General features: G+C 36.5%; 1 protein-coding gene across 1 annotated transcript; it reads left to right on the plus strand.

The window, feature by feature from the left end:
• The first annotated feature begins 493 nt into the window (after positions 1 to 493).
• On the plus strand, positions 494 to 9,777 carry LOC18429854 (uncharacterized). Its single transcript, XM_006839129.4, has 2 exons — positions 494 to 3,131; positions 9,256 to 9,777. The coding sequence occupies exons 1-2, from the start codon at positions 907 to 909 to the stop codon at positions 9,440 to 9,442; spliced, it is 2,412 nt and encodes an 803-aa protein (XP_006839192.4). The 5' UTR covers positions 494 to 906; the 3' UTR covers positions 9,443 to 9,777.
• The last annotated feature ends 3,673 nt before the right edge of the window (positions 9,778 to 13,450 follow it).

The raw sequence follows: 13,450 nt of genomic DNA on the forward strand, positions 1-13,450 counted from the left end.
TATAAAAGATGGTTTTTGAGTAAAATAAGTGAAGAAAGTTTAAGATAGGATAGAGTGTTTAAAAAGTATATTTTTGAGAGATTTTTAACTATTTTTTCAAAAAAATTTGTGGTGAGGGTTTATCCATAAAGAGTAGGCATTTTCATCCAAAATAAAAAAAGAATAAATTCCCGCAATAACGGATCCCTAAACGGTCCCATGTCTTTACTCTTGAGTTGCCCATTGTCCATCAAAGATCTAAACGGAATGTTTCGACATCGTACGGTCGAGGGAGGGACCGGTTCGTATCATGCATATGATATTTCGTGATCCTCCTTGTATTCACCACGGGCGTTGTACCATACGTGCACCTAGAAAGAAACAATGTTTTTTTATCATTTTCGAACGACGAAAGCTGCTGATTTGGCATTTAATTAAATTAATGGTACTCGATTTGCCATTTACGAACTGTAACTGACGAGCGAGATTCAGACACTTCGTCCCTTATGTCTTCATACTCTTCCTGTGTTTTGTGTTTCTGTTTTTCTCCTGCATTTTTTAGGGTTTGTTTGACATGCGAACTTTTTGTAAAGCTTTCTTTTTTCTATTGATTTCATCTTTGTTGGCTTTTGTGGATGTGTTCTTGTTTGTGAAATTCCAGGCTGGGAGAATTAGTGTTTCTTTGTGTTGAATTGCGGCAATTTAGGGGGATTTCAATCATTTTCTTTTTGTTGGGTGTGTTCTGTCTGTGTAAGTGCTACTCTTGTTTTTGCCTTACCATGAAATTGGGGATATGTGCTTGGTGTGAGTTGTTTCCCTTTTTTTAGGAAAAGAGTTCATTATTGAGTTTCTTTGAAAATTCCTAACTTGGAAGTATTATGCAGTGGAGAAATAGGGTTTTAGTTATCTGTTTGACAGAAGTGTAAAATGGATTCAGAGATGGATATTAATGGTGGTGGGATTTCTGAAAATGCATTGAGTGATGAGGTACGTTACAGTATTGCAGCTTTCCTATGTCTGATAAAAAGGGCTTTCAGAGCCTCTGATTTTGAGGAGATTGAAAAGCAGCTAAAGCTCAAAGAAGAAAGTTACAAGAAGGAGAAGTTCGCTCTTGAAGCCAGAGTCGAGAGGATTTCGCGCCTGGGCTCTGAAGAGCTGCATAAGAAAGAGGAACAATTGAAGGGGGTCATGATTAAGAATGAAGAAATCATGAATCAAGGATTGGAGCTCAAGCAGAAGTACGAGGATCTAAACAAGGAAAACGATGAATTGAGAAAGAAAAAGGAGCAATTGAAAGATGTCAAGAAGCAGAAGTTGGCTCTTGAAGCCAAAGTCGAGAGGATTTCACGCCTGGGCTCTGAAGAGCTGCATAAGAAAAAGGAACAATTGAAGAGGGTCATGATTAAGAATGAAGAGATCATGAATCAAGGATTGGAGCTCAGGAAGAAGTATGAGGATCTAAAAAAGGAAAACGATGAATTGAGAAAGAAGGACGAGCAATTGAAAGATGTCATGAAGGAGAATGAAGAGATGAGAAATGATAAAGAAGAGCTCAAGAAAACATGTGAAAATCTGATAAGGAAGAATAAGTTAATGGAAGCGGACTTGGGGGAAGAGCATGAGGCAAAGGAGAAGGTTGAGAGGTTGGTGGAGGAGCTCAGGGAGACGGAAAGGGGTTGCAGGGCGAAGTGCATCGAGCTGGAGGCAAGATATAGTCAGCTAAATTTTGGAAAGTTGATAACTGAAAATGAACTGGAGAACTGCAAAAGAAGGTGCAGTGAGTTAGAAGAGCGTCTGTCTGTCAAGGAAGAGGATTACAGGGCCATTAGTGATAGAGAGCAATTGCTGAAGGATAGGATTTCTGGTTTAATGGAGATCTGGAAGGATTTTTCTCCTCCTGAAACCCAGAAAAATATGGAACTGGGTAGCAGTAAAACCCGTGACAGTGCTCAAAACCCCACTCACGAGCGTGCAGATAAAGCCAGGAAGCGCACCAAAACTAAGCAAGTTAGAAGTGCAGACATAAATCTTTTCGATAACCTTCCTTGCTATTCACGTCTACCATGTATGGCTCGAGTAAGTGTGGGCCGGTTTAATGCAGGTGAGCCATCTATAACGGGTGTCTCGAATGATGGGTTTAAGGATGTTGGGGAACAAGTTTCTTCTCCTGAATGTGCAGGCTCAGGAAGAAATGGGTTAATCACTCCTTCCAATTGCAGCAATTTGGGTAATGTGAAGAGCACCAAACCTGTGAAGGAAGGCCCCATACAAATCAGTGACAGTGATAGTGAGACCAGTGGGGGAGCTGAAGCAGCTTGTATCGAGGAGACTTATCCTAGAGAACCTCATAAGAGTGGAAGGGAGACTCCTAACTCAGTATGTGGGAACTCTTCAACCGAAGAAGATTTCGTGTTTGTACATAATGAAAAGAGAATTGGGCAAAGTTTTACACCCAAGAGAGGGCGTCGAACCAGGGTAGTAAGAGAAAGCGACAGTGAAGATGATGCGGATGCCCTTGTCTCTTACTTTGAAGTGAGAAACTCTGAAGAAAATGTTATTAATATGGGAGGAGAAGAGGAAGGTTCTGATTATGGAAGTGGATGCAAGAGTTTGGGTGGTCTTGCCATTAATGGGTCAGATAATGAAAAGAGAATGGGTAGTACTGTACGTAATGAAAAGAGAATTGGGCAAAGTTTTACACCCAAGAGGGGGCGTCAAACCAGGGTGATAAGAGAAAGCAATAGTGAAGATGATGCGGATGCCCTTGTTTCTCGCTTTAAAGTGAGAAAATTAGAAGAAAATGTTATTAATATGGGTGCAGCAGAGGAAGGTCCTGATCGTGGAAGTGAAGGTGAGAGTTTGGGTGGTTTTATTGTTAATGGATCAGATACTTCAAATAGTTCAGCAGACAATGGAGAAGGCAGTGGTTCTAGTTACCATAAAGAATTTAATGAGATTTTAGCAAGTATGAGTAGTAAACATTCATTAAAGTGGGACTTTGAGGCTGACATGCTTGCTGCTTTTGCAAAGAATCCTGAGCTCTGCATGAAGGCTGTATGTGCACTCTATAGGCAGCAAACAAGCGATGAGCAATCCACCAAATTTTCACTTCATGCCAACAGTCGTGGATTCAATAAGTTCGACGCATATAAGTAAATATAGCTAATCTGGGCTCTGCTATTCCTCTTGGATGTTTTTGTTGCATTGGTTTTGTTTTGTCGTTAAGGTTTTCTCAAAATTGCGTTTTTTATCTTTCCATGTCTAGATGTTTCTTGAAAGGTACACATGCCATATGCCTGATAATAGATTCACATAGGACTGGATAATGCATGCTGCCTGCTCTGTGCACCACTTGAATCAAGATTTGATTTCCACACATCATCTTAATTATGAGTCTTTCACTATGACAGAAAAAGGGCAATGTTATGTTTTACAGAATCGTATTTGTTCCTTTATGTTTTCTTGTCTAGACTAGCCCTAGCATATTAATAGGTTCAGTTTAAGTAATGGCTTGATCTCCCAACCAAGGACAACAAGGTGTCATTTGAAAATTAACTTTTGAATGAATGTTATGGTAAATGTTTTTCTTTTTCTTTTTTTGTTTTTTTTTTTTACGTTGTTCTTTTTTTGTTGTTGCAAATACTTGAGAATGCTTGAATGGAAATGTTGGTTATATAATGGCTCTGGCATGATGGTTATCAATATTGGATCTGAAACTTAGTCAGTTTATTTCTCAGCTTTAGTTTTTTCTATTCAAACCAGATGCACGCCAGAGAATAACTTGACTAAAACTATCTGTAAAAAGAGTTTGAGTCATTTCCATTGTGGAGAGTAATTAATCCAATGAATAACTCGAAAAGACAATTTCTTCAGATATGGTCACCCTCTACTGAACTATATCAAGATAAATTTTGGGGGAAAGAACTTACTGTTATAGGTAAGTTTATAAATTTATGTTGATAAGATGGCTAATTGATGTAGGGAAATTTGAGAAAACAGTAAAATTAGCATGAAAACTTGCCAAACACAAGCAATACTAGGAGAAACCTACGGTTTTCTTCTCACCCAAGCTAGGGTTCAAAATTCTTAAGCATTTATTGCTTTTTCAAATCTGAGTTTCTGACCTTTAGAGGTTTTCTTGACATCTATTTCATTACATTCTAAAATCAGGGCCATAATTTGTGGTTTATGACCCAACCACATGGCACTATGCTGATTCCAATGCTATAAATCTCTTGAATGCTCCACCTCTTCGATATCCTTGATATCTTTATCTTTTCATCAAAGATCATTTTAAGCATGAAAACTTGATTATCATTGTAGATTGGATCGCCTACAAGAAGTTGCTCTTTATTTACGTATGTATCAAAGATTGGTTGCAAATCCCAATATACAACTTGCAAAATAAAAAAAGTCCTTCAAATCAGAAACCCTAGAGTGATGTTCTCTATGTTTAGGTCTTTTATCACTTTCCTATTCACTCGACTCTTCGCACAAAGCAAGTAGGTGAAAAGGATGGTACTCAAATTGCTGCATCGGCTGCTAAACTTGCTTTTTAAGTTCTTCAATTTCATCATCTTTGAGATCACAAAGTGAATCTGCAAAAAGTCCTCTTCCACAGTCCCTTCTTGCTGCTCTGGGTTCGTCGAATTCATAAACCCTAGACAGATAATCAACAAAAACACGCTGAAAATATAAAGATCTGCGTTGATTTGACAAAATTTGGCCCAAAATCAACAAACCCTAGGCTTGGCTCTAGTGTCTCAGCTTTGTAGTTGAAGAAAGCTTGAGCTTTGATACCACTTGATGTAGGGAAATATGAGAAAACAATAAAATTAGCAAGAAAACAATCCAAATACAAGCAATAGCTTTCTTCACCCCAAGCTAGGGTTCCAAAAGCGTATGTTTTTTTTTTTCTTTTTCAATTCTAAAAATCACATAGAATGAGCCCCTCAGCACCCCACATAGCTGTTATATACTATAATCTTAATGTTCAGAGACATTAATGTCTATACAATAATTAAAAGGTGTGGTTTGAAAAGAGCCGAGGCTCTAAACAATCAAAGTAAAGCACACCTTCAAATAGTGTCGAGAATTGTGGTTTCAATACTGGAAATCTTTGTGATAGTCTTAAAATATATTTTCATCTTTAATATAAAATTTAAAGCTTTAAAAATAGTGTAGATCGAGTAGATCTATGAAAACTTGAAAATCTTGAAAATTGATGGTCCAAAAGGTTGTCACAAAATGCACTATTTCCAAAACTTGAAATCTATTTCTTTTTCTCATGTCCATGCATCGTGATGTCGAGATGATCAATTTGAGGATATTTGGGCATCAAAACCACCTCTTCTAGTGAAATTTTTTGGTGGGCTCTAATTTGATTGTTTAGAGCCTCGGCTCTATATAATTTTTTCCATAATTAAATGACCCAAAACAAACAAACTTAAACACAAAATTTGTAATGACAAATTTATCCCTGTGAATAGAAACCCATGACTAGTACCCATTAATAGTACTTATGAGTAGTATCTGTGAATAGTAACTAGTGAATAGTAAATAAAAATGGAAAAGAACCCTAGAATCCCGAAGAAAAATAAAAATCCTAAAAATAAACCCTAAAACTAAAATCAAAATTTGCATCCTCTGAAATTGAATAAAAAATAAAAATAAGAATAATTTTATCTTGCATCACTAATTGTCCAAGTGTATTGATGTTTGTCATGTTTTAAGTGCTTATCAAAAGAAAATTATCATTATTTAAGTGCAATTGCTGCCTCAATTTCTAGGTTAATTTCCTTATGCATCATGTAGGAATGCATACGAAGTAGGGGGGAAAGTGGACAGCAACTTTTGTAATGAAACAGTTAATGAGACATTCAATTAACGGGTCCAATCAAATATTTTAAAATTATAAGAAAAAAAGACAATAAAAAAAGTGCGCAGCAACACTTTTGAGGATGACTCCTAAGAGATCCTTACCATGAAAAAGAGTAAAATTAGAGAACGTTTCCAAGGAAATATTCAATAATTGATGAGATGGCCACTATTGCATGGCTGACACAGCCTTGGCATTACATAAAGGGCGTCGTTTCTATAAGGTTGTAACCTTAAACAATCCAATTAAGGCGCATGTCCAAATTTTATCATTACATGTGATTTTGGAATAAAGTTTTTTAGGATTATCTCAAAATCTATTTTCATATCTAATTATAAAAGTTTAAACTCCAAAAATGGTTAAAATCAAGTAGATTTATAAATATATGAAAATCTTGAAAATGGACGATCTAGATAATATGTTGCAAGATGCACTATTTTTGAGACTCAAAATCTTTTTTTTTTCATATTCATACATCTCAATGGCCAGATGATCAATTAGAGGGTTTTTCAACATTAAAACAACCTTTTCGATCGATTTTTGAGGTGTATATTTAGTTCCACATTTTAAGGTTGTAACCTTATATAAACTTTTTCCTTACATAAAAGTGCATGTTCATAGACCCAGCAAAATTTGGTTAATGTGTGCATGTAGCAACATATATAATAACCAGTGCATGATTTAGCACAAGTTACTCAATATAGCACTAGAATAAGTGATACTCTACCGCATTTGTCAATGAAGCTGATGTTTCTGCACTGAACACAATAGTTGTTGTCAGTGTGTGCTAATTGCCAAGGATGAATAGGTGCTGTATGTCACTCAGTTGTTACCACTGAAAAGTATCGATACATTTAATTCAATTAGTTATTGCTCACTATCTCATTTAAAACAACGTTCACTTATGCTTATAGTAATTCTTATGCTTTTAGTGATCATCAATTATTAGACTGCGTAAGTATTCCAAAGTCAGATCAACCCATGGAGAGGAGCAATCAGTTTTGTAGAAATGGGATTAAAACCTTCACACAGTTTTGTCGTTACAAACCAGGTGAGAGCTTGTTATCTGATCATCCAGTTTGGTTAGAAGATTGTAAGAGATGTGTGACTTTATTCATTGCTGTTATTAGGAAGCCTCAGTGCACTGCACTATTACCCTCACATAGAGTAGTATTAGAGCCTTAGTTGGGCCAGTACAGATAGCTAAGGTTTATCTTGAAAATAACATCCATTAAGGAGTTTGGAGGTTCTTTACTTTTGTGCATCGGGTTCTTTCAAGGTTTGTATCCAATGTTCAAGGTGTTTTACAAAGTCAACGAATGCCCACAGGCCTCAGCCACTATTGTTGTAATCACTGACTTTGTTTGTCAGTGTTGAAAATATGTCGCGCTTGAGTTCAACATGGAACAACTCTAGCTGCGTATTCCTTTTCATTTACTTCTTATTTATTAATCAGTAAGAAAGGGTTGAAAAGTGGCAACTTCTTCCATGTTTGAGGAATCATATGTGTTCAACATTGACACCACAAGGTTTATCAGTTGTCTTGAGTACCCTTAAAGGTTTAGAAAGATTGAAAAAACGATAGAGAAAAAAGTATTCGAAGGTTTTTAGGTCAGGACCCCTTTTTTCTTTGTTTCCATTATTTGACATATGTGAGTGTTAACTCATGAGAAACTTTAAACTTAGTGTGCCTTGGCTGATACAAGGCAAATGTGTAGTTCGAGTCTTTGTGGTCGCTTATGTGAGATAGGTTCGCTTCTCAAAACTAGTTATCCTAGTCATATAGTATACTTTGGTAATTCCAGGTTGAATTCTGACCTCAAAGTTGCAGTCTTTTGCGAAAAGACAAAAAAATATATAGAATAACGCTACTCCTTGGTAAAGAGCCTTTTCAATTGGATTAGATTGTATTACCTCTTCTCTCTGTGAAAAATTCTCTTTGGGAGATCCTAATTTAAATTTCAGACTTATGGTTGCAACAGTATTTGGTTGTGTATGAAACATGCCATTGCCAGTCGAATATTACGTGGGTGTATGGATTTGGAGCAATCATACCTCTAGAGAATGTTGGAGGTTAGAGTTTACTTGGGAATGCAACCCCATCATGTTTGAATCCTGGGTCCTTGGTACATGGATACAAATAAGAATTCTAGGATCTAATCAGGTATAACGATTGCAAAGGCAATATGTGACTACTTAAAGCAAGTTTATGTTGAGTCAAGTCTGTTTCAATACTACTAGTTGGACCAACAACTAGTCTCTCAACAACATGGGACAGATTACTGGAAGAGTACATTCTGATAATGTTCACATTTTGGGATGCCTTGACCATCTTGTACCGGATTTGATGTTTCCCAAACTTGTATCAATTATGGAAACAAATCAACTTGCTTATGTTTTTAGCAAATCTCAGATCAGTTTTGAGCAGCTTAGTCCACTAATCTCTACAGTTTTTTACTCCAGTTTGAATATTACTGTTCTGTAAGATTAGACTGGAATCGCTTGTTTAACTAGTGGTTTGCAATCGAAAGCGACACTGGTCTAGCTTCTCATAGTCCCATGGGTAGTTAGTACTTTGGACATGCTACAGATCTATCATTCATTCGATCTCAAAAATTCGTTAAGGAAACATGATCGCTGGCTACATGAAGATTGCCTTGGCTAAGATGAGGGAGAAATTGATGGTTACAACATTTTCTATTTGACTAAGAAGAAACTTATTAACATGCAAAGGAGGATTAAAGGGTCCATTAGATGCTTCTGAAGGGGAGAAAATAAGAAATGTATTCGTCTGAATAAATTTTGGAATCAGCAAATTAAATAGCAAATCAGATGATGTTGCCTGCCACTATATGGCATCCCCATATTGCAGTTGGGTACCAATGGATGTTGGCGTACAACATTATATCTCTGACCAAATAAATGATACTTGTCATGATTCCATATAAATGTTACTTGGATATATATCTCTGACCATACGGATTCAAGATTATTAACATATGCGATCTGATGGCATTCTCACCCCTGCTTTCCTCGCTTTTATTTAATTAAATTTTTATTTTATGTTTTTGTATCACTGCAATGTGGATTTTGCGCACTAGATGTGATGCTTGTCTATTCATAAATGCTTCATGAACTCAAATTTTCTGTTATATTTATATGTGCTAATGTAACAGCCGCAATGTCTAATGGTTCGCTTAAAAACTTCCGATGTAAGCTCTTTTAAGTCTGGATGTATTGAAGTTTCAAAACATATGTTCTGCTATCTATTCTTCTTTTGGTTTAGTATGAATTCTCTTTGGTCTCTCTCCCCTCTCTCCTTTGTTTTTCTAATTCCAAAACATTGCATGATAACTGAAGTGTTATGGCCTGAAACTCTATTTCTAACCGTTATGCAGGGGATCTCATATTGCCGAATTCCTCACAGAGGGTGATGCCTATGGTCCACTGAAGAAGTCTGCAAAAGAGTTGGAAAATTACGATCATGGGGCTGTAGATTATTGCAGTAAACTGGCTTCCCATTACTCAAAGCAACTGTTTAAGATATATCAAAGTGGGGAGGATCCCCTATTTGGCCCTTCCTAAATTTTGGTTGTGCTCAATTTTTGTTCATATTGAACCCAGCAACTGCCCCACTTTTATTCTTGTCGTGTGTAAATGTTTTTACTCTAGTGTTGTATTTGTAGCTGGTGGGTGAAAAAGCTTGGGTATGTGCATGCATGAGAGAAAGGGAGAGAGATTTTAAGCTCCTTGCCACCAGAGAGACACAGCAGGCCTTTGCAGCAAAGAGAAATTTGTGGCTGGTTTTGTAGAGACACAGGGAGATGGAAGTGATGGGAAGAATTCGTACCGAGGGTTTGGATCTATGTAAATTATTTTAATAGTGATGGGGCATGAATGGCGTGGACACGTTTGAGAAATCCTCCCTGCTATTAGATGCCTTCCCGGGGTTCTTGTCCCCACTGATCGTCTTCTGCTTTTTTTTTCTTTTTCTTTTCGGCCTTTGGATTAATGCACCCATGACCCATCCATTGTTTCAATCAGCGTTTGACTACTCGGGCAACCGATCTGGACTCCCCACCCTGGTGGGGCCCGAGTATCCCGAGTTTGGTGGTCAAGCTCGGGCTCTTAAAAAGAATTGAAAAATTTATTAAATTTTTTAAATTGAAGATATTTATTTGTAAGGGGTTTTTTTTTTTAATTATGTTTTCTATCATTCGACAAAGATTGGGAAGTGTTTGGAATACTTATTTTTACATTCCCTGCTGTCACAAATTGATTTTTAAAAAATCTATTTCTTGATTACTTTTTTAACCTCATTTGGATGTGTTCTATATAATTTTATTTTAAACATTGTTTTTATATTTTTTAAAAAAATTTTGTATTTTTTCTTTAAAGATTTTTGGCCTCTCTAGGACTTGCCCAACTCAGACCGAGTTACTCAGCCATGCCCAGGGCTAGGTTCCAGGGCCGAGTCGTGCTTTCCTACTCAGCCATGCCCAGGAATAGGTTCCGGAGCTGAGTCCATTGCTTGTTGCTTCCAATTAACATGTTTCTAGACACCTTTTCTTTCCTCGTGGAGGATAAATGGGTCAACGGAGCTGGCCTTTTGAACCATGCTCTCAAAATGCTCACCTAAAAGAAGAAAGAAAAAAAAACTGTTTTATGAAATAGCGAAAATTCAAATAGCTCTTCTTCAACACTGTGCAAGGGGCGCATATATGAAATTCTATTCCAATTTCCCGGCAGATAACATTATGTAGAGCATTTTAACGACCAGCTAAGCAAGTGCCTCATGCGACATCCCTTTGCAAGCAGTTCATTGTTTATTATAGTACTCGAACTACCATAATTATCTCCTGCCATTTTTTAAGTCGATTTGTATCATAAAACCCTATTTTCACGATTTCTTTATTATAACTCTTATTTCCTCATCTTTCTTAGCCTCTTCTCTCTTCCTCTCATCCATTGCTCATCTTCCTTAGCCTTCTCTTTCTCTCTCTCTCATCCATTGAGCTTGTAAGCAACAATAATGGGTGACAACAGAGTGAAAATCATTTTACACTTTGGTAGTTTTTTCAAGAGGAAATTTAATAATAGATGTAATTTTTATGACAATGGGGACATGAAGGTTTTATTTTTTAGGGGGATCCCATCATTTGACCAAGTAAAGGATCACTTGTCAAAAGTATCAAGTTATGTCTCAAGTACTATGACTATTAGATATATTGACCCAGGGTTATCAAGTAACAGTAATATGATATGTATTGATGATGATGACAACATTACGAATATGATGGAAGGGTTTTCTCCCATTGTTATGTATGTATCAACAGAGCTATTGAGTCCGAATCCGCTGAATATTGACCACCAATAGTGCCCGATAATGGTCCATCAAGTTTGGCCATATAAGAAGTTTGCAATAAAATTCATTATTTTTTTTATTTATCAATATTTTGTTATGGGTTAGAATAATTCTCAATTGTTTTTCAAATTTTATTTTAATAGTAGTTTCTGACCAGAGCACCTATTAAACAGACTTATTGAGTCTGACTCCACTGAATATCGACCACCAACAGTGCCCGATAATGGTCCATCAAGATTGGCCATGTAAGAAGTTTGCAATGGAATTCATTATTTTTTTTATTTATCAATATTTTGTTGTGTTAGGATAATTCTCACTCGTTCTTCTAAATTTTTTTCGACAGTAGCTCCCTATCAAATCAATTAGTTCACAATGAAGGTGCTGCTTGTATAGGCATAGAAGATAAGCATGATTCAGAAATCGAGCGACATATCGACGATATCGATCTGATAGAAAGCCCCCTCATGATTAATCGTTGCGAAGTTGTACTTCGACGGGGTCAGGATTTTGATGACGTACATGCATGACGTAGTCACCGTATTGATTATGCCATATCACAAAACTTCAATATGAAGTTTATAAAAAGCAAAGAGAGACGCGTATGGGTGAGGTATGCTGTAGATGGGTGTTCATGGCAAGTGCACTATTGGAGGGTTAATACAACAAACTTCTTCGGGGTGAAGAAGTTTGTAAACATGTACTCACGGGCCGGCGGAATAGATAAGGTTCATCAGCCGCTTGCCCCAAGCCCTAGGTGGCAAGCAAGATCAAAGACTGTTTGAATGATATGCCCAATTTGACACCTGGAGATGTAGTTAATGATAGACAACGTGATCATGATGTCATGTTATCTTATCAGCAAGCATGCAGGGTAAAAAAGTTGCACAAGAGATAAATGAGGGTTCCCATGTGAAGGCATACGAGGATCTCTCCAAGTACCTTCAGAAGATCTGAATCGCTAACCCTGAAACTGTGACGATTATTCAAACACATAATCATGATAGGTTTGAGCGTGTATTTATAGGCAATCATCCATATTTGTATGGTTTTATGTATGGTTGCAGGGCACTAATGGGACTAGATGAGATATTTTTTAAGGGAAGATACAAAGATATACTATTGGCTGCAGTTGGAGTAGATGTGAATGAAAATATATCTCCTACAGTATATGTTGTGGTTAAGAATGAAAATACACGATGTTGGACTTCATTTCTAGAGCTTTTAAATCAGCAGTTTGACGAGAGGCCTGATTGTTGGTGGTATAAGACCAATGGGCTAGAAATGCAATCTTTTAAAAAAATTCCATTGTGTAAAAACTCAAGGGTTTAAATGCATGAGTATCTCAATACAAAACCATAATACATATATTTCAGCCTACAAAAATGGTTTATACATATTTGAATAATAAAATTCAACCCTAATAGGTCATTTACAAATCCCTTAATCAAAAATACAATTAGCTCAATACAATATTCAAATATTGACAATGTACATTTGTAACAATCCTAAAATTTCAAAAAAAAAAAAGAAAAAAAAAAAAAAGGAGAAAAGATGCTTTTAAATAGGTGATGGTCTGTTTGAGTATGATGGTCCTTGGGGACCATCACTATTTTCAAAAGTTTTTACTTTGGTTTAAACTTTTGCTTTTGCCTGCTTTTGCCTGTTGCTTTGTCCTGTTGCTTTTGCCTGCTGCTGCTTGCTGCTTGCCATGTCCTTTAGTGGACGTGGTTTTCGTATGTTAAAAGCAGACTCTTAACGCGACACCTCAGGTATGAGGTAGAGCGTAATAAAATAATATAATAATACGTTATAAGAATTTAAATAGGGGAGGTGAGCACTCCCACCCTAAAAAATTTTGAGATCTCTCTCTCTCTAGTCGAAACACAGTGAACTCCTATCTCGAACCGAATTTTTATCGGAAGCTCCCTCTCAAATATTTGTGAGTAAGTGACATCGTCTTCCTAAAAAATAGTCTGATTTTAATAAATAGTGATATTTTCGTCCAGAATCTTTATTTTATAAGTTTTGTGTGTAAGTGACATCGTCTTCTTGAAAAATAGTCTGTTTTTAATAAATAGTGATATTTCTGTCCAGAATCTTTATTTTATAAGTTTTGTGTGTAAGTGACATCGTCTTCTTGAAAAATAGCCTGTTTTTAATAAATAGTGATATTTCCGTCCAGAATCTTTATTTTATAAGTTTTGTGTGTAAGTGACATCGTCTTCCTG

This window comes from Amborella trichopoda, chromosome 1 (assembly GCF_054954075.1).
Source record: "Amborella trichopoda isolate Santa Cruz 75 chromosome 1, AtrichopodaSantaCruz75HAP2 v2.0, whole genome shotgun sequence".
NCBI classification, from domain to species: Eukaryota; Viridiplantae; Streptophyta; class Magnoliopsida; order Amborellales; family Amborellaceae; genus Amborella; species Amborella trichopoda.

Excerpts from the sequence above, each read along its gene's own strand:
- LOC18429854 (XM_006839129.4), top strand. The coding sequence starts at position 907 with ATGGATTCAGAGATGGATATTAATGGTGGTGGGATTTCTGAAAATGCA. Across the intron at positions 3,132-9,255 it reads AATAAGTTCGACGCATATAA|GGGATCTCATATTGCCGAAT; the intron begins GTAAATATAGCT and ends ACCGTTATGCAG.